The 25222-nt window shown below is 52.6% G+C and overlaps 1 protein-coding gene across 1 annotated transcript; it reads left to right on the forward strand.

The window, feature by feature from the left end:
• MTG2 (mitochondrial ribosome-associated GTPase 2) lies at positions 1–25222 on the forward strand. The gene is made up of 10 exons (XM_006896933.1): positions 1–21; positions 2809–3180; positions 5868–5984; positions 9340–9487; positions 9888–10003; positions 10458–10676; positions 10977–11115; positions 11888–12237; positions 14923–15095; positions 24964–25222. Exons 1-10 carry the CDS (start codon positions 1–3, stop codon positions 25220–25222), a joined length of 1914 nt encoding a protein of 637 aa, XP_006896995.1.

Below are 25222 nucleotides of genomic sequence, written 5' to 3' on the forward strand. Positions count from 1 at the left end.
ATGTGGGACCCTCAGTACAGTGTACAGTGTGTGAACACAGAGTGCTCGTGTGTTTGCTGTCCCCCTCCCTCCACGGCCCAGCTAGCTGTCCTCGGTGCTCTGCCTGGTAGCAGAAAGGCTGAGTGTCCATGTAGCTGACGCAGGGTGTGAACTCTGCTCACCCGGCTGACCCCTCTACTGGATGCTGCAGTTGTAAAGGAGCCCCCCTGTGCCATGGAGGGGGTACCTCTCTTTCAGGACAGTCGCTGTCCCACGGGCACTTCATGGGCACGCAGCGCTGTTGGAGAGTCATGAACGGTCATCTCCGGAGCTTGTTAGCTGCATCCCACACTGATTCCGTTTTCCCGAGAGCTCACGCTTTTTCTGGAAAGTAAAAAGGGATCAATGACATACCATCAACATGAATCCACATGCCGACGTTCGGTGAGTGAAAGCCCAGAAGCATGGACTGACCACCAGGAAGCTGTTCCCTGGCCAGCGGTGCGTCAGGAGCCACTCCTGCTCTGGTCCTTCCGTGTCACGGTCACTGCTGGGATGCCAGCATTAGAACCATTTCTAAATCCAGAGAAATCTTCATATTCACAGCCAAATGTCAAGCTGTTGGCAAGTTGTTTATACAGTTTCTTCAGGACCTACGTGTTCAGATCTGCAAGTGAGCACTCCTTTTTCAAGGTGGTGAAGCGTGCATTTTGTCTTTAAAGGAGCCACGAGAACTAGAATTTCCCTGGTGAAAAGCAGGGCTTGTGTGGAGACCGTGAGCAAGTTTTATGTTCCGTGGTCCTTACAGGAGGCTGTGGTCATAAGACACCCACGACGTCCACTAGGGTGGAGAGCGAATATGCGATCGCCTTCACTTAGATGTAACATCTGTGTTGTCTTTGAATCCTTTTAAAATATAAGCGCTTCAGATAGACATTAAGATGTTTCCAAGAACTAACTTACCCAGGGAATGAAGGGGGGGAAATCGACTCCGGGGCCTGTCAGGCCTGCCGAAGAGAACACCTTTCCACTACAGGCTTTATTTATGACTGAAAAGTACCTCTCAGTCCAGAGCCAGCTTGTGCTTTGTAGTTTGCGAGAGAGGTCTATGAAGATCTTCAGGTAGCCCTGGCGGGACACTGGGGCACAGGAGCAGTGACCGTTCCAGTCGTACATGGAGAGCAGGCTGGCAGAGGCTCACCTTGCCCGAGCACCACTTGGTTGTGTTTTGAAACGTACTCCCCATGTCCAAGGATGGGAGTGTGCATTTTGTTGGTACATGGGTTTATAAAACCCTTCATACTGGCAAGGGCTTGAAATAGATCCTTATTGAATCTGTGGAAATGAGTTCTAATTACTGAAAGATGAAGACATTAACAGTATCAGTTAGGGAGCCCTCTCCCTTGATACTGTCCTTTTCTCCCTGAAAACTTCCCCCTATAAATAATGTGCAGATGTAACTGGAGACTGGCTTTTCCCATTGAAAATGTTCAATCATCTAGACAACTGGGGAGATGCCCTTTCTTCTTATTCTGTGCCAGTTTGGAAATCTACCTTTAGTGTGGGTTTGTTTTTTTGGTTTTTTTTTTTTATTTTACCAAGTGCTACAGTAATTAATACGTTTTGGAAAAGAAAAAAGAATAACTTAAACCACAAACGAACTATCCCAGAACTTCCATGTGAAATGTCTTACATTAAGAATTTCTTGAAAGTTGTATATATATTTTTTAAAAAGCACTTTGCAACATAGTGTGTACATTTATTTCCTAATTTATACATGATTTTTTTTTGTGTGTTAATATATTTAATGATTGTTATTTAATGTGTTGTCTGTTTTTATGTACTATTGTATCATGGGGACAAAGTGGCGTCAGTTTTTTTTTGTTCCCTGTGTTGTCGTCTCTGTAATATGAATGTTTGAAAACAGCTTGGGCTAGCGTGACTCATCTGTGCCTGGTGGGGGTGCTTGGTTTTTTATGACTGGAGAAGGCCAGCAGACGGCAGAGGGAGACCAGGAAGCTCCAGTCCATGCTGCCTCCTCTAGCGAGCTCTCGGGGCCTAGTAAGTGTAAGGAATTGTGCTGCGAGTGCTGAGATACGCGGTTTGAATCCACCAGCTGCCCTGCAGGAGAAAGCCGCCTGTCCGATTAGCCACCTCTGGAAACCTCAGGATCAGCCCTGGGTTGTCACAGTCCTGCACGACAGCGTCCAACAAGCAGTGAACTTGAGAAGTCGTTAGTTTGCAACAGTGCTGACAAAATCATGGTGGTGAGAAGCACCCCAAACCAGAACACACCCGAAGCCCCTCAGCAGGCCGGGGTTTGCACACCCAGTGGCGTCTGGCATCAGCGTGTTTCCAGCAGCGTTAAGGTGGATGGATGCTCCGCGAGGTTTGGGGGAAGCCTGAATGAGCCTTAGTGGAGACTAAGCCTCTTGTCAATTTGTACAGATGGGTTTGAATATTGGACATCAACTATGGAAGCAGGAGTGGCATCCACTTCCTAAACCACATGCCTCTGGAAACTATGAACTTTGAGAGATGATAGTAGTGGAAAGGCTTCAGGCCGTTTGTTTTTAGGGTTGCTGAGTCGTGCTGACAGAAGGCAGTCCTCCACCATGTAAGGAGGAAACTGTCTTTTCAATGCCTCGGTCATGATTTCATTGCTGTTGAGCTCGAGCTCATGTTACTGGGAGTACAGTAAATTTTGTTTTTTTCCGTTGGTTTTGGTGTATTAACTGTTTATGCTTTTAATGTAATCTCTGAATAAACTGGTTTTTCCAGGGTCCCACTCCGCGTGCTTTACGCAGTGAGCGGGGCTCGCCGGGCTAGCAAACAGTGGCCGGTGGGGCTGACAACGCCGGGGTGGCCTTTACGGGCGAGGCCGGACAGCAGGAGCAGGGCGAGTGGCCGGCCCTGGGGCGGAGGGGACAGGTGCCACGGACAGGACAGGTGCCCCCGGACTGCTGCCCCGTCCAGAGCGCTCGCAATCTGCAGGCAGACCCTCCGGACGACGTGGGGGACTCGCCGGCCCTTAGCACGGAGCCGCCAGGCCCGTCCACGCCGCGGCTTCGGCGTCCTGGTTCCGACAGTCCCGGGGATGCCACGTGCTCCGCTGTCAGGACCCCACGGCTACCGCCTGGTCTGCGGCATCTGCGCATGCGCGCTGGGCGTTCTGCGCAGGCGCACTCGGGGCGGGGTCAGGCGAGCCGCGCACGCCGAGCGACCCGGATGTGAACTCTGCGTCCCGGTGGGTGACCCGGAAGCGGCGTGAGTTTCCGAGTCGGTGAGTGCGGGCGCCGGGCGCCCAGAGCGGGAGGTGGGTGGCGGCGGGGCGGCCCGATCCCAGAGGCCAGTCGGACGTCTCGGTCATTCATCGACCGGCCACCGGGGCCGGGCCGTCGCTTCCAGCCGCCGGCTCAGCGAGGCTGCTGTCCAGCTGTCGCAGCCTTAGTCCACCCGAGCTGCAGAGCTGGCAGCGTCGCGCTGGGGGCAGGGGACCCCATGACCACAGATCGAAGCCCTGCCCGGCCCTGCACCCCAGCCCGTTGTTGCGGTCACTGTGCCTCCCTTCCAGTGACCGTCTGCCGGCGTGATTCCATTTTCAGAGGTCGCCCACTTGACACCGTGGTCAGAGCATGCAAGACGGTCACGCCATCTTTGCCCTGAAAGCCCCTGCCTGTTCTTCTTCTAACACAGATTTGTTCGTTTTCCTGGCATTTCATGGGTGTTCAGTGTGCATTGCCAACACCACAATCCAAAGACATTAAATTCTCCAGTTTTTATGTAAAGCAATTAAAAATACCATTTCTTGGGTCAGGCACATCTTAGTCTTTAAAGTGACGTCCTTGCTCTTTAGCACTTTTAAAGAAACCTTTGAGAGCCAATTGGTCCTTTGCAGTGTATCTTTAGATTCCTTGATTGCTGTTAGTATGGGTGTTAATTGTGGATCCAAGTACAATGAAATTATTGGCAGCTTTAAATTCTTTATCTATCATGATGTTGCCTATTCGTCCAGTGTTGAGAATTTTTGTTCTTGATGTTGAGATGCAATCTGTATTGAAGGCTGTAGTTTTTGATCTTACGCAGTAAGTGCCTCAAGTCTTCTTCAGTTTCTGCAGTTCATGTTGCTGAAGATTGTTAAAAGACGGCAGGAGTACTAGATTGAAAGGGAACTACTGGAAATTCAGGCAGGATTCAGAAGAGTCTGTGCACCAAGGAATATAATTTCTTATATCAGTTAGACTTGGTTGAAAGCAGAGAACACAAGAAAGATGTTTACTTGTGTTTTGTTGACTATGCAAACACATTCATTCCACTGTAAGGCTGATAATAAATCATAACAACATTGAGAAGAAGGGCAATTCTAGAACACTTAACTGTGTTCATGTGGAACCTGTACAGAAACCAGGACGTGGCCATTCTGGCAGGACAAAAGCATACTGCATGGTCTAAGGTTAGGAAAGGTGTGCGTCAGGGCTTTCTTCATCTACCACAGCGAGTATGGATGCCAAATAAATAATGCAGGAAGTTGGACCATATGGAGTAGGATGTGACATCAGCGTTTGAAGAAGACTCATCATCAATCTTTGAAATATGCAGATGACACTGTCCTGCTGCCTCAGAGTGAAGACATGATGTACTCCCTATCTTGCGCTGCCCTCACTGTCCCTGACATATTCGAGCCCATTGCTGTGGTCACTGTGTCGTTTTCTCTCCTTGAGGGTCATTCTCTCTTTTACTGGCTTTCCACCTTTCCCAGCATCATGACTTTTTCCAAGAACTGGCCCTTCCTGACCGCGCATCCAGAGTATGTGAGACAGAGCTTCAACAACTCCACGGAGCACTCTGGATCCACTTTCTCCAAGACATTATTTACATGTTCTTCTGACAGTGTGTGTGATACTCAACACTCTTCTCCAGTACCACGGCTCAAAGGCATCAGTTCTTCTGTCATCCTTATTCATTGTCCAACAGTCAAATGTGTAGCAATTGAAAAGACCGTAGTTTGAGTCAGGTACAGCTTAGTCTTTAAACTGACATCGCTGCTCCTTACCATCTTAGAGAGGTTCTTGGCAGCAGATTTCCCCAAAGTAAAACAACTTTTGATTTCTTGACTGCTGGTACCAAAGGTGTTGATTGTGGATCCAAGTAGATGAAATGGTTGACAACTTCAGTCTTTTTTCCATCTATCATGATGCTACCTACTGGCCCAGCAGTGAGGACTTCTGCCTTCTTAATGTGGAGATGTAGGCATTCCCTGAGCAAAGTGCATTTAGGATCGAGCAGGGCTCTTCTGTGGTACACAGGATCGCCATGCAGGGGCTGATTCCATGGCACCTGACCACTGCGTCTGCACGATGCTTTCTCTTTCCTTCTGAGCTGAGTTTCACCCACAGATGTACCACAGTCTGCTCATCCCATCACCCTCCTAGGGCCATCTTGGCTCTGAGTTACGGCTGTTGTAAACACAGCTGCGGCAACATCTGTGTGGGCATGCCAACTGCTTGGCACCAAGGCAGGGAGGCAGAGGCCTGGGGGCAGCCTAGAGGCCAAGGGATGGTGCCAATAGTATGACAAGAGAGAAGCACTGTTGAGAATGTGACTGAGGGCAGCTGATTGTGTTTGATTCCGTTAGATTCTTCTTGTGCCCTGTGCCTGTACCCTTTCAGAACGTGCTGAGAGGGGGTGCCAGTGGCGTCAGGAGGGCTTTTGTGCAAGGGCCCTGTGGAGCCCTTCTGGGTTCTGGTTCTGTTTGAGTTTAAATGCAGCATTTTTTACCGTTTTATTTTGGTCAGGTGGTCATGGTGCCCACAAGGCTTCTCTGGACAAGATGGCCAGGGGCGCTGGAGGGTGTGGTGTCCTGTCCCACTCAGACCCTGTCCACCCAGACTGTCCTACAGCTTGGCTCGCCCAAGCCCATTGCCAGGCTCCTCTCAGCCACCTGTGCCAGCTGTGCCAAGCACCAGGAAAGCCTCCAAAAGAAGACGCTTTCTGAAAAAAACCTGGTAAGAACCCAGAATGTACAGGCTTGTACAGCGGGCCCCCTCTGCCCCATGGGCCCCATCTGCTCCAGTGGGCCCCCTCTGCCCCGTGGGCCAGCGGGCCCCCTCTGCTCCTGGTCTCACCTCCATTAGCCCCTAGACTCCAACGCAAGTGACACCCCTGGTGACACTGTTGCACATGGCCTTCCCAAGCTGTTACCTTTATGCAGAGCTAACTCAGGCCAGAGTCTCTGGCAGTTCATATCCACCAGCAGTATCAAAGGAGAAAGATAGGTGGGCTCCTCCCGTCTCGGTTTCCAGTCTTGTTTCAGCGAAGGAATGGTGGACAGTTGCTCTGAGCCTGTCAGCTCCTAGGCGGTGAGCGAGTGAATCTTGGCGGGCACCACCTTCTGAGTGCGGGAGGTTTGAACTGCTGATTACTCACTGAATGCTTAACCCCTGCACCACAGGGGTTCCTCCCTTCTTGGACGTAGCACTGAGTGCAGTGGTGGCTCCATGGGGCTGGCATGCCTGCCGTTGGCTGGTGGGTGCCTGGGTCCCCACGGGCCACCACAGTCTGTGACTTGGCCAAGTCCACGCTGGCCTGTGACTAAGGTGGGGTGAGCTGATGAGTGTCCTGCCAGCGTGACAGGTGGACAGCCTTGTATCCCCACGTCTGTGGGACACTGCAGTGCTGCTTGTTGTACTGGACAGTGATGTCTCCACGGCTCACTTTCCCAGGGGGACCTGCACCTGCTTTTAGCTCCATGAACACCCTCCTTGCACCATTTTCTATCAGAGCTCATTTCTGTCCTCTTAGCTGTAAACGTCTGTTAAGGTGAAACGCACGGAGCAGAACATTTGCCACTCTGGCCACTTATCACACTGGGGTTCATTGGTGTGAGCCCTCCCTGCACCACCATCTGGTGCCCCCGGATGGACAGCACCCTGAAGCAGGAGTTCCCTGTGCCCCCCGCTGACCACCAGAGGGTGCTCTGGCTTAGCCTCTCTGGACTCTTCCCCCAAGTGGGGTCACAGCAGATCCATCTCAGAATTGCCTGTGTGGGAACGTGGCTTGCAGTTTCTTTGAGTTTATCCGTGGTTTTTCCATATGGTGGTGCCAGAGACTCTGAAAACATTTGTGCATTTTCTAAACATGAAAGGAAGATCCATTTATGAGATGGTGGTGGTGGTGGTTGTTATGAGGTAGAGGATGGGAATGTGGCTACGGTGGACACCGGGGGCGGGGGCCGAGCTTGCATCCAGGCAGTAACAAGGCAGGGAACTAGTTAAAACCAAGTATTGACTGGTTGGTGTTAGGGGCCGTCAAGTCAAGTACAACTCGTAGTGTGAACAGCAGATCGGAACCCCTTCCTGTCCTGCGCCGTCCTCACACTTCCTGACCCTCGAGCCCATTGCAGCCGTCCCCGTGTCAGTCCACCTGGTTGAGGAGCTTTCCTTTGCCATTGCTCCACCTTTCCAAGCATGATGTCCCTCCCCAGGGAATAACCTTTCCGAGCAGCAGGCCAGAAGCGTGCGAGATGAAGCTGTTGTCTTTGCCTCCAGGGAACACTGTTGGGTCTCTGCCTTTAGCTCGCTGGGCTCATCGGAAGGACCTGTGGAAATCCTCCCAGAGAAAGGCTCTGCCTTTAGAACATGCCCATTTGAGGGGCCGCTGCTGGCCATCGGCTGCTGCCCCAACAAAGGCTCTGGTGGGCCGTTTCCATTAGCAGGTGGGCTATCTCCGCAGGGCCGTCCTGTGTGAAAGGCCTAGAAATACAGCCAGAGAGGCGGGGACGGTAAGGTCCTGAACTTGGGCATGAGAGAGTCTTAAGAGGGACCAGCCCCAGGAGAAGGACATCATGCTTGGAGAGGAGAGAACCAAGGAAAAGGGGAAGACCTTGTCTAAGTTCTCCAGCGCTGCCCTGACAGGAAGCACACGAGATGGCGACTTTAACACACAGACATTTATTCTCGTGTGGGGACTGAGTCCAGATGCAGGGTGCTGGCTCCAGGTGAGGGCCCTCTCTGTCGGTTCTGGAGGAAGGGCCTGTCTCCAGCATCTGTAGTCCAGGTGACCTTGGAGATCTGCAGGTGACCTGGCCTTCTCTGCTGTCAGGGGGCTTCCCTGTGCAGGGGCCCAGGTCTAGGACACACTCCGCTCGTGGCGATGACCCGCTTCTTGGCTGGCTTTCCTCTCCTTTTCTCTCTGATGAGATGAACAGTGTTATAGACCACACCCTGTCAGGTCTGATGGGACCCACAGTGATCCTTTAAAAACTGCTTGGTTTATCAGATCCTGGACGATCTTTCCAGACTCCACATTGTATCATTATATACCTGCCACATACATTGCACGTCATATGTTACAAACATCTGGCCCACAGGGACATCCAGTCCATCCTAGCCAGCTCTCAGCAGAACTGATGTGGTGACCATGGTCGAGACTGAGGATGGCATGGGATTGGGCAGTGAGCAGAACACGGTGACCATGGTCGACACAGGGTGGCATGGGGTCAGGCAGTGAACAGAACGCGGTGACCATGGTCGAGACTCAGGATGGCATGGGATTGGACAGTGAACAGAATGCAGTGACTGTGGTCGACATTGAGGGTGGCATGGGGTCAGGCAGTGAGCATAACGCAGTGGCCATGGTCGACACTGAGGGTGGCATGGAATCAGGCAGCCTTCTGTCCTCTTAGTCGTGAGGTCTCTTATGAGCCGGGGCCCGTGGACGTCCCCAGTGTGGGGGACCTCAGGGTGGGCACTGTTCTGGGTGATGCCTCTTTTGTCAAATGTGGAAATACCTGCCACAGGGACCCCTCATCTGCCCTGACTTCTGGTGCCAGTTCCGTGCCCTGGGGGAGGTGCTTGTCCTTTGGGGCAGGAGGCTGGACGGTGGGTTAGAGACCTTCCAGAAGGCGCCTATTGTGAAGTTAAGGTCCCTTTGAAGTGAAAATTTGGGCTTACAGGAGAAGTTTGTAAGATTCTTGTACTTTGTTGTTGAGAACGTGCATGGAGAACACACTTGAGCTCGCCCACCTCCACACACCAAGTTCAGGGACCCCGGGGACACCCTGAGTTGGATAGCTGTCCCCCTCCTTTCCCAAGCTGTCCCCCACAGCATTCAGAGCTGTTAGGCTCCCACCAGACCTTTCGGTTGCTCCTGCCAGTCCTGTCCCACAGAGACGGACCAGACCTGCCGGCGCTCAGGGCAGACCCTGGATGGGCTCAGCGGGGCTGCTGTCTGCTGTTCAGGAGACTTGGTGCTTTGGGTGGGGGTTTAGAGGTTGCAGGATCCCAGGACAGGGGCGCTTGGCTCCGTGGAGCAGCGTTTAAGTAGTGGCTCCCAGGATGGTGTCTCTCACGCTCTTCACAGAAGAGGTACTTTGTGGATCACCGGAGAGTGCTCCTCCGTGGGGGGAACGGAGGTGATGGGATGAGCTGCTTCCACAGCGAGCCCCGGAAGGAGTTTGGGGGCCCCAGTGGTGGCGATGGAGGCAATGGTGGCAATGTCATCCTAAGAGGTGAGTGCCAGGGGGTCATGTCCCCGAGAAGTGGGTGCCAGGGGCCACATTCTCCTGAGAGGGATGGGACAGTGGGGGTCTGGGGGGTCAGGCTATATCGTCCTGAGAGGTGGATGCTGGAGCCCTCGGGACGGGACGGCATTGGGCGTCTTGTGGGCACAGTGCCCCTCCACACCCTGGCACACAGGGAGTAAGCTCTTGCATGTCACTTTGGCGACCTGCACGTTGCTTTGAGCGGCGCACCAGGCAGCTCCAGTAACCATTCATGAAGCCAACAGAGAGTTGTAGCCTTTGAGAAAGATCGTGTTGTCAACGATTGTTTTACCCCGTGCCGCTGTGTGCGGTTTTGATGTCCTGGCTGGAAGTTCTGGAACACAGGATGAAGGCTTCTCTCCTTCAGCCGACAGGCAAGTCAAGTCTCTGGCCTCAGTTCTGTCCCGCTATCAGGGAGTCCATGGCGAGGACGGTGGGAGCAAGAACTGCTTTGGGCGCAATGGAAGTCCGCTCTACGTCCAGGTGAGTGAGGGCTCCCGCATCGCCCTGCCCCGTCTAGGCCTCGCGGGGCAAAGCAGACGGATCAGCCACGGACAGTCACCGTAACCCTGACCCCCGAGGGCGTTTGAGGTCACAACCCACAAGAGGATGCGTTTTAGAGGGGAGCCCAGCAGATCCACTCCCCCCAGCAGATCCAGCCGTCTCCCTGCCACCCCCAGGGCTGCTGGGCCGAGCTGGCAGCGTCTCCCCAAGTGGCAGGCTCACCTCCTGGGGAAGCTCAGGCCCATCCTGTGCCTTGATGGGCCTTGGTCCTTCAGAACCACGAGAGAGCCGTGCCTGCGTGTGCCCTGGCACAGTGCCTGCGTGACCGGCAGCCGTGGCCCTCAGGGACACGCACAGAGCTCTGCCCTCTCTCTGTGGCCTCCTGTGGCTCTGTCCTCAGGGCTGGGCACTCACCGTGCTCTCGGCCCTCCAGGTCCCCCTGGGCACTCTCGTCAAGGAGGGTGAGGCCACAGTGGCTGACCTTGCCCAGCCAGGCGACGAGTACATTGCTGCGCTCGGGGGTGCAGGGGGAAAGGGCAACCACTTCTTCCTGGCCAATGACAACCGCGCCCCCAAAACCAGCACCCCGGGGCAGCCCGGCCAGGAGCGCGTCCTCTTCCTGGAGCTGAAGACAATGGCCCACGCGGGCATGGTGAGTGTCAGCTCCAGGCACTGCCCTCACTTACCGTCCGTCCCCCAGGCTGCCCTCTTGTCTCCCTTCACTGGCCTGTCGTGTGGGGTCACTCCCTTCCTCACCCCACCACCATGGCTGGACAGTCACCTCTTCTCCAGCTAGCCCCTGTGCCCTTCCCTCATCCCTGTCACAGTGGACCCCTGCCTGGGGGGGCGGTCACCTCCCCACTCTGCCCCTGCAGCACCCCCTTCCCCACCCGGCCATGAGCTCTGGCCTGGGTCACGTTCTGTGGTCACAGAGCGGTCACTGTGTCTGTAGGTCGGCTTTCCCAATGCCGGGAAGTCCTCGTTGCTCCGAGCCATCTCCAATGCCAGGCCTGCAGTGGCCGCCTACCCCTTCACCACCCTGAAGCCCCATGTTGGCATCGTGCACTATGAAGGCCACCAGCAAGTGACAGGTGGGACGTCCCCCCTCCAGGCAGACAGGGGCAGCGCCCTTAGGGTGTAAGGCACTTCCCCGGATCGAGGCTGTGCTGGGTACACTCGTGAGGCATGTGCCCTCTTAGACGAGACCTGCGGGCACTTTACCTCCAAGTTTCCAACAAGAGGGAAAGTATCCTCTCACCTCATGCCTTGTTTTTCCCTCTCCTGGGGACAGGTCAGTCAGTCAGCCTATTTCTCAAAGCTTCTTAGAGCGTTTTAAGGGGAAGAAATGGCTGTAAATAAGCCTCCTCCTTGAGAACAGCCAGCCAGCCTCCGGGTGCCGCGTCCTGCTGGGTCAGTCAGCAGCGAGCTCCCTTTACACCACGTGAGAGCCGGTGGGACTGTTCTTCTCCTGGTCGTGGACATCCCCTAAGTCACCAGGGACACTGTGGGCTCAGAGTGGCCCATGTCCCCATCATCTTCAGGGGCACTTTGGGCTCAGGGTGACCAGTGCTGTCACCACTATGGCCAACATCTTTAGAATCATTAAGAGCACTGAGGCCTCACAGGTGACCTTTGCTGTCCCCTGCCAGGTCAGGGTGACCACAGTGGTCGATGTCCAGGCATCATCAGGGGCCAATATCCTGACATCATCAGAGGTGCTGTGGGCTCAGGGTGACCCATCCTGTCCCTGCAGTGGCCATTATCATTGGGGTCACTGAGGTCTCGGGTGGCCTGTCCCATCCCCGCAGTGGCCAGCATAATCAGGGTCACTGAGGGCTCGGGTGGCCTGTCCCATCCCCACAGTGGCTGACATCCCGGGCATTATCAGGGGCGCCCACCTGAACCGCGGGCTGGGGTTCGCCTTCCTGCGCCACATCGAGCGCTGCCAGTTCCTGTTGTTCGTGTTGGATCTCTCAGCACCAGAGCCCTGGACGCAGCTCGAGGACTTGAGGTTTGAACTGGAGAAGTACAAGGGAGGCCTGTCCGAGAGGCCCTACGCTGTTATTGGGAATAAGGTGGACCTCCCCGAGGCCCGAGCCCATCTGCCCGAGCTGCAGACCCGCCTGGGTGAGGCAGTCATCCCACTCTCGGCCACCACGGGGGACAATCTCGAGGCGCTGCTGCTGCGTCTGAAGGAACTGTTTGACAAGCACGTGGGGATGGGGCCAGTACATGGCAGACAACCACTGCACTAGTGACACCTCACAGGACAGGCCTCTGGCCACTGAACTCTCTGTGGTCTTCATAGGAACAGGCTGCTGGCCACTGAGCTGTCCCTTCACAGGACATGTTCGTGGGGCCAGCAGCAGGCACAGCCCAGTGACAGGGTGAGAGCGAGCGGGAGACAGAATTGTGCAAGCCGTTGCACAAATAAAACCCTGTTGCAGGACCCAGTGGCTCTTCAGACGTGAGGCTTCTCACCGTCTTCCTGGTCAGCCTGGCCTTGTCCCTCCCTATGGCACTTCTCAGGAGGCCTCTTGGGGACTAGAATGTTCCATCCCACCTGAGAGCCGCTCTGCCTGGCACCCCGTGCACCCATCACCCTGGCTTGCTAATTTGCTGGGATTGGACTCATTTGTGTTAATTAACGTTCTTAATTAGCGGAGGCCCCACAGTGCTGACTAATGTTCTCACACTCCTGAGAGCGCGGGCTCCCACTGAGCTGAGCGGGGACCTGCTGGCCCTGCCTGTCGGCTGTGAAGCTGCAGCCGCTGGCTGTCCCCGGGAGTGCACTGGTGGGGCCCGGGTGCCAGAGCTGGGGTGTGGTGCAGTCTGAGCATCAAGACACCAGAGGCCGCCTCCCCTCTGTGCCAGGAACACCATGCTGAGCAGGGCCGGATGCCGGCCAGACCCAGGGTGTACTTCACGGCCGAATGCCCCCAATATCCGGGCAGGCGAGCTGTGGTTCCAGCCTGGTTTTGGCCTTCACAGCAGAACAGAGGGACATGGGGTTGTCCTTTCACCCACAGTGCAGGGAAAATGAGGACTTGGGATCTCCAGGCAAAAGCAAAGGGCCCAAGCCACAGGGCCAGACTGGAGGGAGGGGCCTGTCATTGAGCATTCAGCTGAGCTGGATGAGGGTCCATGCGGAGTCCCTGGTCTGTCCCAGCAGCCAGCCGCCCAGCTGGGCTTGTCCTCACACAGGCCAGCACCCAGCTCTTTTCCAGCTGTGGCCTTGGCCTTCAGTGCCCCCTCCCCCCGCATCTGCGCCAGGCTTGAGCACAGGGTTTGATCTGTTCTCACCAGTGCAAGACAGCCCCCTGCACAGAGCTCTGTTTTAATGTCCTGTAATTTCAAAGGTCTCTGTTTTCAAATGGCTTTTGCGTCTCTGCTTTCTCTGCCAGGCCACCTCAAAGGGCTTTGTCCTTGAGGGTTGAGTGAGTAAGCTAATCACTCGCCTTTCATCTTCTCTGCTGAACCCACCGCTGCCATGATTAGAGGGCTGGGTTGGGGGTGTGGGCAGCTAAGGTGGCCTGGCTGCTGCCCGTCTCTGCCCACTTCACCCGTCTCTGTCCACCACCGCCTGGCCCTGCGCTGGTCACTGGAGGCTACCTCTGACTCAGTCTGTAACTCTTAGCCTGGTCTACACCCAGCATTTCCTGTTTGCCTCTTGTGTGACATGCCAAGGCCACCCCGCTGACCCTCCAGTGCCACAGATCAAAGCATGATCTGATCTCAGGCAGAACCCGGTGGGTGGCCCACCAAGGGGTCGTGTGTCCACCTGCTGGGTGAGGACTCTGTGTCCAGGCTTCTCGTGTGTCTTAAGAAACCTTGGTCCCCAAGAGAAGTCCGAGCTGTCTGCTTCCCTTTTTTAGAATTTTCTTTACACCCGCCGTGCAGAAAGCATTCATTGTCTAGTTGTGTTCTTTTTGGGTGTGATGACCACTTACTTCATCTTGCTAGGAACTTCTGGTGTGTTCAAATTGCCCGCCTCTGGTTAGTGGCTTGAGTGCTTCAGCCCCAGGCCTCTGGGACCCAAGCCTCCGGGACCCAAGCCTCCGAGACGCTTGTCTGGAGCCTGCCAACTGCCTCGAGTTAATCTCAGCTCAGCGACCCTGCCACCATGAGCTGTTAAAGGAGGAACCCAGGCACCGCTCTCCTTCTCAGGAGCTGGTTGGTCTCAATCTCTTGACAACAATTGGCCCAATGCCCACCAGAGCCCACATCAGAACGAGGCGCTGTGCTGCTGTCCTCAGGATCTGAAGCTCACGTGTGCCCTCACTGCCCTCCCATGTGTTAACCAGGCCCAGCTTCAGGCCCCACACCTCCCCAGCTAGTCCCCTGGTCTAATGGCCCCAGGCCTGAGCTGTCCTGTCACCCAAATTCTCACCTGTCGATGCTCTGGTGCTGCGGTAATGCTGCAAGCAATGCCTTTTAAACTTCTCCATCCCCATTTGAGGCTAGAAGTCTGAATTCAGGGCTCCGGCTCCAGGGGAAGCCTCCTGGCTCCACCCTGGTCAGTTCTGGACGGAAGACCTTGTGTCCTTCAGCATCTGCAGGCCACTGTCCCCGGGGGATCTAGGTGTCTGGCGCGTCCTGGTATCGGCGCCTCCTTGCAGAGACTCAATCCGTGCCTGGCAATTTCTCCACTCACTTTCCTCCCTTTTATCTCTGGGGGGTTAGATAGTATTACAGGCCACACCCCAGGGGAACCCCCTTACATGGGATTAGGGCTGAGAATAGGGTTAAGAAGGGGTGTTGCCTTCCACCCTTAATCCTGCACAACTGGCCGTGGAGACCATGATGCGGCTTCCACATCACATCATTTCATACATGTGTTTTGGAGTATTTCAGTCCACTAATGCTCCCCCCACACCGGCCCTTGATTCCCGCTCCAGGCTCTCAATCCTGGATGTCCTCCCCCTATGCTGGCCAGCAGGTGCACCATGAGGCCAGGGGAAGCAGCCCAGCAGCAGCTAAAGCAGAGGATGGAGCTGGCCTCACAGGAGCAAGGGAGTCTGGACTTGCCTTCCTGCTGGCCAGCGCCTGACTTTGTCCCTCTGCGTGGATGGTGAGGGGGGACAGTGGCCCCTCTGGGTGTCCCACTCCCAGCACTTACTGAGGCCCTTGAGACCTCAGGGGGTGGGAGGCAGGGACAACAGCAGCTTCACTGGTCACAGGAGCCAGTGTTTGAAGAGAACTCGCCTCCAGCCCACGTGAGGCTGCAGCCAGGCCGAGCAAGGGGATGAGAAGAGGGCATGGAGATGCCTGGAGCCAGAGGGGAGGGGCAGCCTGGTAGAGCTCAGTGGCCGAGCTTCTCAGCTCAGCATGTGAGGGAACCTCCATTCAAACCATCAGCTTGTGGTGCTTCTATCACACAGCTGCACTAGAGGACCAAGAAATCAAGACCTGGACCAGCAGGGATCACACGGGGCAATGCTGCTGTCAGGGACACCTTTAAAGTGCTCGAGAGCCAGTACAATGCTTTAAAGACTCAGGTGTGTCTGGCTCAAGCCATAGCCTTTTCAGTCGCTGTGCGTGCCTGTGAGAGGTGGAAGGGAGGATGAGGACTGACGGCTGTGAGTTGTGTTGACAGCAAGTAGGGAGTAAATCACGGCCTACAAAGAGAACAAGCCCCCAAGTCCAGGTACAAGTGCAGGCAGAAGGCTTCCCGAGAGCAAGGACGGCTCGACTCCTTGCCCTGAGCTCATTAACAAGGGGCCAGTCCCTGGAGAAGGCCGTGTTGGGAAGGTAGGGGGTCAGCAGTCAGTGAGCTGGCTAGCACAGTGACCGCAATAGTGAGCTGGAGCCGTGAGGACGGAGCAAGTGCTGGACGGCACCTCCCGCCTGGACCTCAGACAAAGCTTGGTCCTGAGCGGGGGCTGCTGTTGCCGAGCCAGTCAGCTTTTGCACCAGAGGAAGAGGTGACTGTGGGCCCCACAAAGACTGTTCCTGTGGTCAGATGATGCTGTACAGCGAGGCTGAGAGCAGCCTAGTGTGAGCAGAGCACACGGTTTGTGTGGGGAGACTTTCTGTGGAGGAGGAGAGCCATAGCTGACCCTCCAGTGGGTTTTCAGAGATGGCTAATCAGGCAGGAGGAGATCGCCCAAACCGCCCGTGTTCATGTTGGCAAGCACAGCTCCTTACCACGAGAGTCACCAGGGCGTCAGCACCCAGAAAGGTCACAGCCTTGGCGCCACTTCTCTGCCCTAGTGACCCGATGGGCAGAATCAGCTCAATGGCAGAGGCTTTGGGCTTGTTTTCAAACGTTTCATCTCTAACATGTAATTAAAACCTTTCTTCCTATTCTTTACTCGTACATATTCTACGTGGTCTACTAACCAAGGTCCACTTCTGCACATAAAAGACAATGAACGGACTCTTTCTTAAGTTGTTGTGTGCTGAGGGTTTTTTCATTTCCTTAAGGACAAACATGCATGTTCTGTTGTGAAGTTTGGACTGTGCATTAATCTTTGGGAACCACAGTGTTTATTATCTTCTACTGTGGAATTAAGTGTGCCTACATGAGCATAATTTTCTTTCCTGAATCTATAAACTTAGTTCTCAGGTCAGGATGAAATCACCATGCTTCTCCAGAAAGCTTTCTTCTAGCCGTTGGTCTGCACGATTGTGGTGCCTGTGTTCGTTCTTCCTCCGGGAAGCCCACATTGCTTATGAGGGGAAATCTCTGAAAGAACTTTGTAAGAACTCCTGTGTACCAGAGATGACATAGTACATGGCTCTGCACCACTGACGCCTCCAAAGCACACTGGTTGTTAGCTTGGGGCTTTCTAATGCTGCTGCCATGGTGAAATACTAGATATCAGTATTTGGCGGTAGCATTTTGTTGTGTTTTTTAAAAGATCTTCTGTTAGGTTGTGTAAATGCCCTTATGGTGATTCGTAGCGAGAGATCTGTAAATGTTTCTAAATTTCCTCCTGATCCTTGGAGATCTTGACTCTTCTAGCGAAAGAAAAATGCTGCAGTTTATTATCCCACATAACCCACAGCTCTAGTGTTCGCATCTTGATGCTTTTTCCTCATTTCTGTTTTGGGGTCTCTATTTTGCCTCTGCCTTTTAGCAATATATTCTAGCAATGTTATCTAGAGTCTGTGTGATCCAGGACTGATCTCTATGCTATCGCGTGGATTTCCCAATTGTGTTAGAAAGCCACTTTAATACTTAGTCAACAGAGATAGGTGTTGGAGAGGGTGCAGCCAGAGTATTCTTTGAAGACAAGAATGATAAGGCTTTGCCTCACATACTTTGGGCATGTTGTTGTTATGTGCTGTCAAGTCACCTCCCACTCATAGCGACCCTGTGTACAGCAGCCCTAAACCCTGCTCTGTCCTGTGCCGATCTCACTGTCTCAAACACACCTATCCCCATTACCCCAGTCACGGAGTCGATCCATCTCATTAAGTGTCTTCCTCTCCTGCACTGTCCCTCCATCCTCCGAAGCATGAAGTCCCTCTCCAAGGACCAGTCCCTCCTTAAAACATGCCCAAAATATGTCAGATGGAGCTTCAGAATCCTTGCCTTCAAGGAGCACCCTCTACAGGATGAACCTGTTTGTTTTCTCAGCAGTCCATGGTATATTCAGTACTCTTCTCCAGCATCATAGCTCAAAGGCATCGATTTCCCTTCCATCATCCCTAGTCATTGTCCAGCCCTGATGCATAGCAAGTGATTGTGAAGAACATGGTCGGTGTCAGGCACACCTGACTCTCCAGACTGACATCGTTTCTCCTCAGTACCTTAGAGAGGTCTCTGACAGCAGACTTTCCCAACGTAATACATCTTTTAATTTACTGGCTGCTGGTGCCAAGAGTGTTGATTACGGAACCAAGCAAACTAAAGTTGTCACAATCTCAATCTCTTCACCGTCTATCATGATGCTGCCAATTGGCCCAGTGGTAAGAATCTTTGTTTTCTTGATGTTGAGCATTGGTTCATATAGGAGGCTGCAGTCCTTGACCATCTGCATCAAATGCTTCGGGTCCTCCTTGGTTTCAGCAAGCAGGGTTGTATCATCTGCATAACACAGACTGTTGATGAGTCTTCCTCCAATGCTAATCCCTGGAGAAGGACATGATGCTGGGAAGGGTGGAGGGTCAGCAAAGGAGAGGAAGATTCTCAACCAGATGGATTGACACGGTGACTGCCACAGTAGACTCTTGTGTGTCAGGAAGTGTGAGGCTGGCGCAGGATAGAACACGGTTCAATCTTTTGTTCATAGGGCTGCTAAATGTTTGAAGAACTCTTCACCAGTGAATTGGTGGAGTTGCATACCTTTGACTCAGAAACAGCTGACAGCTGACCCTGCAGTTAGCTTTCAGAGGCTGTAAATGCACAGGAGGACATTGCCCATCTTTCTCCTGTAGAATTAGATGAATTTGAACCAGGTACCTTTGGGTTGGCAATGCAACTCCTTACTACAGAGCCACCAGAGCACCCTTATCAGTGAGAAGAGGCAGCAAAAAAATGTGTAGATAGAAAACTATCCCCTGCTTCCAGGCAGCAAGCTAGCGGGTGGCTCGTGCCCACGCAGGCGCACGCCCAGCCGTGGGTGAAGCGCAGCACCCCTGCCTCTGGAGGTTTTCTTCCGTGTTCTCCTACCGCAACGCTGCCATAGGACGGGCCTCTGCACTTGGAAAAATCTATTTTATAAACTTCACATAAATGGTAAAGTACTTGATTTGCAATTTCTTCACGGGTGTGACTTTTTACTATAAGAAGTGTGAGGAATTATCCAACAGGTTTTCCATCTGCTGGAGACACACATTCTAAAAGAAAACTTAGCTGCTCTGTGTGCGAAAGATCAGAAATGGAATCTATGGACAAACGGAAATGCTGAGCTCTGCTGAGTTAACTTAAAACAGCCAGCTGAACTTTATAACTTACATTTATGAATTCTTCATATGTTGTCATTTATTATTCATTTTATTTCAGTGGACATTTACAAATCATACTAGTTTTTCATATATACATTTTTGTTTTATATTAATTACCATTGATTCATTACAATGTCGAGTTAACTGTTCACAGATTGTTTCAGGAATGGGTGACGTGTTGCCTTTTCCTGTTTCTTTGGAGAGGGACATCGTACTTGGAAGGGTGGAGGGACAGAGAAAGAGAGGGAGACCATCAATGAGATGGACTGATGCAGTGACTGGTATAGTGAGAGTAGGTGTGTCAGAGACCATAAAGTTGGCCCAGGACAGAGCAGGTTTCTGGGCTGTGTACATTGGACTGCTATGAGTGACAAGCAACTGCCAGAAGGGGTTAAGCTAAGCACAGGTTGGTTTTGTGGGACTCAAACACTTGGTTTCTTCTGACAGCTGTTAGAATGATGGCGACAGCACACTGCACAAACAGCTTCCAGTTCTGATGTGCTGCGTCCACTTCAGCTTCAAGTTGTCAAGTCCTAACCATGTCCTTGCGGGATATATGATGCCACACAGTCTCTGTAAATGAGCTGTTTTCAGGTTTATCAGTCGTAACTGATTTGTGCCCATCGCCAACCCTGTCTATAGTAAAAGGATAACTGAATTATCTATGTTGGAATAGCCTGCATACACCTCCCCCTGCCAGAGCCATCTGACGGTTGCAGTGCAGTGCGTGGCCTAGAAACTCCTCTGACTATAGGACCTGGTTTGTTTACCACCAGACAGTCTCCACTGGGCCCTCGTTCATCCAACAATTTACATCATTAGAAGAAAAATTATTCAACGAAGCAGGATCCGTGTTTATGTTATTTATAGGGTCTGCAAATGTGACAATTTCAGCTTCTAAAATAGTGTTTATCTAATTATATAAGGAATCTGTGGAAGGAATGGCTGCAGAATCCAGAACAGATTCTGTTACAGCGTGTTGCCTAGTCTGTAGGATTATTCTGCCATCCAAAGGCTGTGTCTCCCTGTCAGTTCAAAGTCCTGGGAGCTCAGAGGAAGAAAGAGGGACAGCTTCCTCCCGGGTTCATGGCCCGGGGAACCCCATGGAAGATCAGCTCGAAAGTCGGTGCCACCCAATGGCTATGAGCCTTGCTGGTCAGTCATTCCCACAGCAGCAGTACAGCTCGGACAGTCGACACCAATTACACGCCAGAACCCAGTGGAAGGAATCTTCTGAAAATCGAAGTGGATTTTGCAATTGTCTTTAGGGATTTACAGAATCTTTTCTTTTTCTCTTTTGGAAACTTGTTTTCCCACTTAAGTGTTGCCATTTCATTTTACCTGGATATAAAATCACGCCACTTTGAAATTCGGCTCCATTGTAGAACCATAAGAAGAGTTCTGATGTGTAGTACATTACCTATTGCACCGCTTATTAGCAGTGCAAAGGTCAGCAGTTCAAATCCAGCCTGCGCTTCAAGTGGACAGGGCCAGGTGGACAGTCTCCTGTCTGAGAGGTGGTCTGAAAACCTGCTGGAGGGCCGCATGGAGTGGGAGCTGACTCGGCAGCACTGAGGTGGTCTGGTAAGTAGCAAGTAAGTTGGAAAAATTGAATATAAATTAAATTTTGAAACAAGTAAAATGTAGCAAATGATGCTTACATCAGAATTTAGACAGTAACACAATTTCTGTTGGGAAAAAAAACCAGTAAAAAAGGATTGACTTGAAGGTAGCATGTTCAGATCTGAGCAGGGGAATGAGTGTGTTCAAAGGTGGGCAGCACTTTCATTTGTCCCGTCATGCTTCTGTTTTCTATGTTGAGATAATGCTTAAACCAGGAGAATGCTTATTCCTGAGAGAACATGCACTCATGTTCTACCCTTTGCTGAGTTCCTTGGACTCAGCCTGGTAGCCCACGGGGACAGGTGTAATGGCAAGGAGAACGGCTCAGACCCCAGGGGTGTGCTCGGTCTGCCGAGGAAGCTATGAGCCCAGTGCCTAGGACGTGGGCAGTGCATTTCCTGCTCCTCTAGTGACAGCGCTGTGGGTGTGTCCCTGGGCAGTGGGCAAGAGGGACTTGAATGTGAGTCTATACCAAAATGTGACGGAAAATAGAATTGTGTACAAAACTGCACATTTGACCTTTTTGTGGAGTTGCTTGATGACCATAGTCAGAGGGGCAGCTGTAATGATCCAACAGGAACCTTGCTTCTGGACAGGCTAGTCTGTTTAGCATGGCCTCACCGTGGATTTCTTAAAGAAAGTTAGTCTGAAGGGAAATGGAAAATGAAACACATTTATATAATTTTTATTATCTAACTATTCACTTAATTTATTCTTCAGTAACCGTTCCTTTCCTTACATGAAGAGACATAAATATGATGATAAAGGAGAAATGTAATTTTCTGATAAACATCCTCTGTTGTTTTCCTGGAAGATGAATTTAGAAACACACTCATTTTGCAAAATAGGAACATATTTTGCGTGATAAGTAAATATGGGATCTTGTGTCCTCTTGGTGTGCCTTTACCGTGTTTATTAGCACACATGGAACAACACCAAGCTCTGTGTCTGATGCATCACAGAACAAGCATAAAACTAATTTCATACATAAATTAAGATGTTTTATGCTGGATTAAATATTAATAGCATACGTATTTTTTTTACATTTGCTATGGCAATATTACCTTACCTTATTGCTCATGCTATTGTTGTTGTTGTTATGTGCTGTCAAGTTGCTTGTGACTCATAGTGACCCCAAGTACAATAGCCCTGAAAACTGCTGTATCCTGTGCCAACTTTACTGTCTCTGACACACCTACCCTTATTACCCCAGTCACTGAGTCAGTCCATCTCACTGAGGGTCTTCCTCTCCTGCACTGTCCCTCCACCCTCCCAAGCATCACATCCCTCTCCAAGGACTGGTCCCTCCTTCCAACATGTCCAAAGTATGTCAGATGAAGCCTCAGAATCCTTGCCTTCAAGAAGCAGTCTGGTTTCACCCTCTCTAGGATGAACCTGTTTGTTTTCCTGGCAGTCCATGGTATATTCAGTACTCTTCTCCAGCACCATAGCTTAAAGGCATCAATTCTTTTTTAAAAAAAAGTTAGATTTTTTTATTACTATTATTAATTTTATCAATTCTCTGTCATCCCTAGTCATTGTCCAGCTTTCTGACACATAGCAAGCAATGGTGAACACTATGGCCTGTATTACTACTCATGTTAGTGTTACATTAAATGTATGCTATATTGTACTTGTGTGGTCCCAAACCTGATTTTACGGTTAGAATATGAACATTATTGCATACATAGCTCAGAACATATTTGGTACCAAAGTTCTTGATGGTTGAATTGACTGCAGTGGTTCATTTGTTCATGATCTCTCAGTTCTGTGTGTCACAGGAACTGGGGGTCCACCTGGACGCTCAGGAAAGCACATATTCATGGCTGAGTCATGGCAGCATTGAGGGCCCTGGGGGTGGATTCTGAAGAAGGTTCTCTCAAAATGGGCCAGAGAACTACCATCTGTTGGTATAGAGACGTCCAGGTTCTACTGAGCAGAGCAGCACGGGTTCGACTCTGGAGAGCCCACCGAGCCTTATTCATTAGAAACAGCACCCTCCCAAGAGACTCCCTCGAGTGAAGAGACAGTGCAGGTGTGGATGAAGTAGGAGACCCCTAGGAACTTTCTCTCACACCAGAGCTGTGGCTGTCCATTCAGTGCTGGTCAGCTCTCATCCACTCGGGTGCTTGCTTTCCCTTGAACCCTACCTGCTTGGCAGCTGTCGGTCCTTACTTCGGGCCCCTGCTTTGTGAATGCTTCTGCCACAGAAAACCTATCTGCTTAGACCACAGGGGACCATGAGAGACACGAACGTATCTGCCCCTTGCAATTCTACAAGCGAGAAACACCGAAGGGGCTGCATCTGTATGCTCCACAAGAAGAAAAGACTTGGAGCAGCGGGGAGGGGGTCAACACCCAGAGGTCAGGGGGGAGGGGTCAGTGACCCAAGGTCAGCTGGGAGGGGCTCAGTGCCCAGAGATCAGGGGGAGGGGTCAGTGCCCAGAGGTCAGTGGGAGGAGGTCAGCTGGGAGGGGGTCAGCACCCAGAGGTCAGGGGGGAGGGGGTCAGTGCCCAGAGGTCAGGGGGGAGGGAGTCAGTGCCCAGAGGTCAGGGGGGATGTGGTCAGTGCCCAAAGGTCATCTGGGAGGGGGTCAGTGCCCAGAGGTCAGGGGGAGGGAGTCAGTGCCCAAGAGGTCAGCTGGGAGGGGGTCAGTGCCCAGAGGTCAGCTGGGAGGGGGTCAGCAGTCTGGAGAAGGAGCCAGGGAGCAAAGCTGTGTCCATCCCAAAGGCAGAGCCACTGTGTCCTAGTTTTCTAAGGGTAAGGTCCTTACAGGCCTCCAGACAGGGGCTGCCCCTCAATGAGGCCAAGAGGATGGGACCTGGCTAGGACCTGGGCCAACACTGCCAGCCTCAAGGGGCAGAAGATTGAGGGCTCAGAATCACCAAAACCCATGGGGACCGAGTCAACTCAGTGGCCTAGAACGCAGAGCTGAAGACCCAAGCTGAGGACTTCACCCAGATGCCCTGAGGCCCACAGAACAACGCAGTGTGGACAAGTGCCCAGGGCTGGGGCCCAGGCTGGTGCCCAGTGTGCTGCTGGCATTGAGCTGGCTTGGTAGCCACCCCCGTTACCCCTCTTTCCCCTTGTACCTGTCCCACCATTCAACCGTGGACACATAGAACCCATTACCTAGACCGATCAGGGTCATAGATGAAGTGGAATTTTGCTCCAGGATGGAACGTGTCTAATATTTTGCTCATATTCAATTTTAATGAGATTTTTAAAGTTACAGTGGATTGAAGACTTCTGGGATGATATGATACAGTGAATGTGTTTTGCTTGCAGCAAGGATATGAACTTTTAGGGGCAAAGAATACAATTTTATAGATTGAACTGTGCACTCCCCAAACATGTTGTAAATCCTAAATTCTAGGACCAGCTGCTCCATAGGAAGGGCAGCCTCCTCCCATGCGATTTACTGCCTCTGAAAACCCCCTGGTCCCAACTTGACACGAGTGCATGTAACCCCATCTGGGAGTGGATCTGTCTTCGTTACTGAGGCAGGACTAACATGAGGTGTGGCCGGAGTCAGTCTCTTTTGAGACAGAAAGCAACTAAACAGGGAAACAGAGAAGCAGGACGGGTAAGAAGACGCCAGGCCACACAAGCTCGGAAGAGACAGACCTTCCAGAGCCGGCACCCTGAATTTAGACTTCAGCCTCCCAGACTGTGAGCCAGTAAATGTCTGTTAAAGCCACCCCCCTGTGGCATTTCTGTTAAAGAAGCAGAGAACGAAAATAGCCCCTGAGCTGGCAGGGCCCAGGAAACGGTGTTGTCCAGGAGGCCCCACAAGGAGGACCCTGCTGGGTCTGTGGGCCCTGGCATCCTGCCCCCAGGAGGATAGGTAGGTGGCCCAAGGGGTGTGGCCAGCCAATCCCCATGCCGTGACTGTCTCCTTCCTCAGACACCTCGCCTCTTCCCAGCCACAAGGCCCCCAGTCTCTGTGTCTCTTCTGATGCTCCATACCCACCCTACCCCCACTGTTAGACCCTCACCAATGTTGCTTCCAGGCGGGTCTCCTGGACTACACACTTCTTAAACTGGAAGCTGCCTCCCTGACACCCATCCTTTAAAAGCAAGCCTACCAGACCTGTGTGGCATCACTCCTGCCCCCTGAACTTCCACTCTTCCTTCCCCTCAACTCCCTGGCCTGGCCCCTCTCCCCAGCCTTCCCTCCAGGGTCCTGGCCAAGGCTGGACTCTGTGAGTCTGATGATAAATGAGCTGATGCCATCTCCATGCCTCACAGCCCTTGTCTCCCTTGTGGCTCTGCAGCCCTACTAAGGACCCCGGGCCCTGACCCCAGTCCAGGGCCAGCTTCTTCCCCTGCCCCAGCCCTGCCCCATCTCTATGCTTGTCTATGCAGCCCTGCCCTGCCCCCTAATCCAGCCCTGCCCTTAACCCTGCCCTTATCCCAGCACTACCCTGTCCCTGCCCTGCCCTGCCCCTGCCCCTACCTTGTCCCAGCCTCTGTCCCTGCCCTGCCTCTGTCTGGCCCCTACCTCCTCCCGGCCTCTGCCCCTGTCCCAGCTCTGCCCTGCCCTTGTCCTGATCCTGGCCCAGCCTTGGCCCCCTGAGAGTGTTTGTTTGCTGGAGAAGCTGCGGCAGACTCTGCCTTGCCGCTCCCTTCCTCTGGCCCACACTGGAGCTCCTGGAGCAGCAGTTTCCAGAGATTGA

Source organism: Elephantulus edwardii, unplaced genomic scaffold (genome assembly GCF_000299155.1).
Source record: "Elephantulus edwardii isolate Elephantulus edwardi_28Jun2011 unplaced genomic scaffold, EleEdw1.0 scaffold00193, whole genome shotgun sequence".
In the NCBI taxonomy this organism is placed as follows: Eukaryota; Metazoa; Chordata; class Mammalia; order Macroscelidea; family Macroscelididae; genus Elephantulus; species Elephantulus edwardii.

Excerpts from the sequence above, each read along its gene's own strand:
- MTG2 (XM_006896933.1), top strand. The coding sequence starts at position 1 with ATGTGGGACCCTCAGTACAGT. Across the intron at positions 3,181-5,867 it reads CGCACTCGGGGCGGGGTCAG|ACTGTCCTACAGCTTGGCTC; the intron begins GCGAGCCGCGCA and ends CTGTCCACCCAG. Across the intron at positions 10,004-10,457 it reads GAAGTCCGCTCTACGTCCAG|GTCCCCCTGGGCACTCTCGT; the intron begins GTGAGTGAGGGC and ends TCGGCCCTCCAG.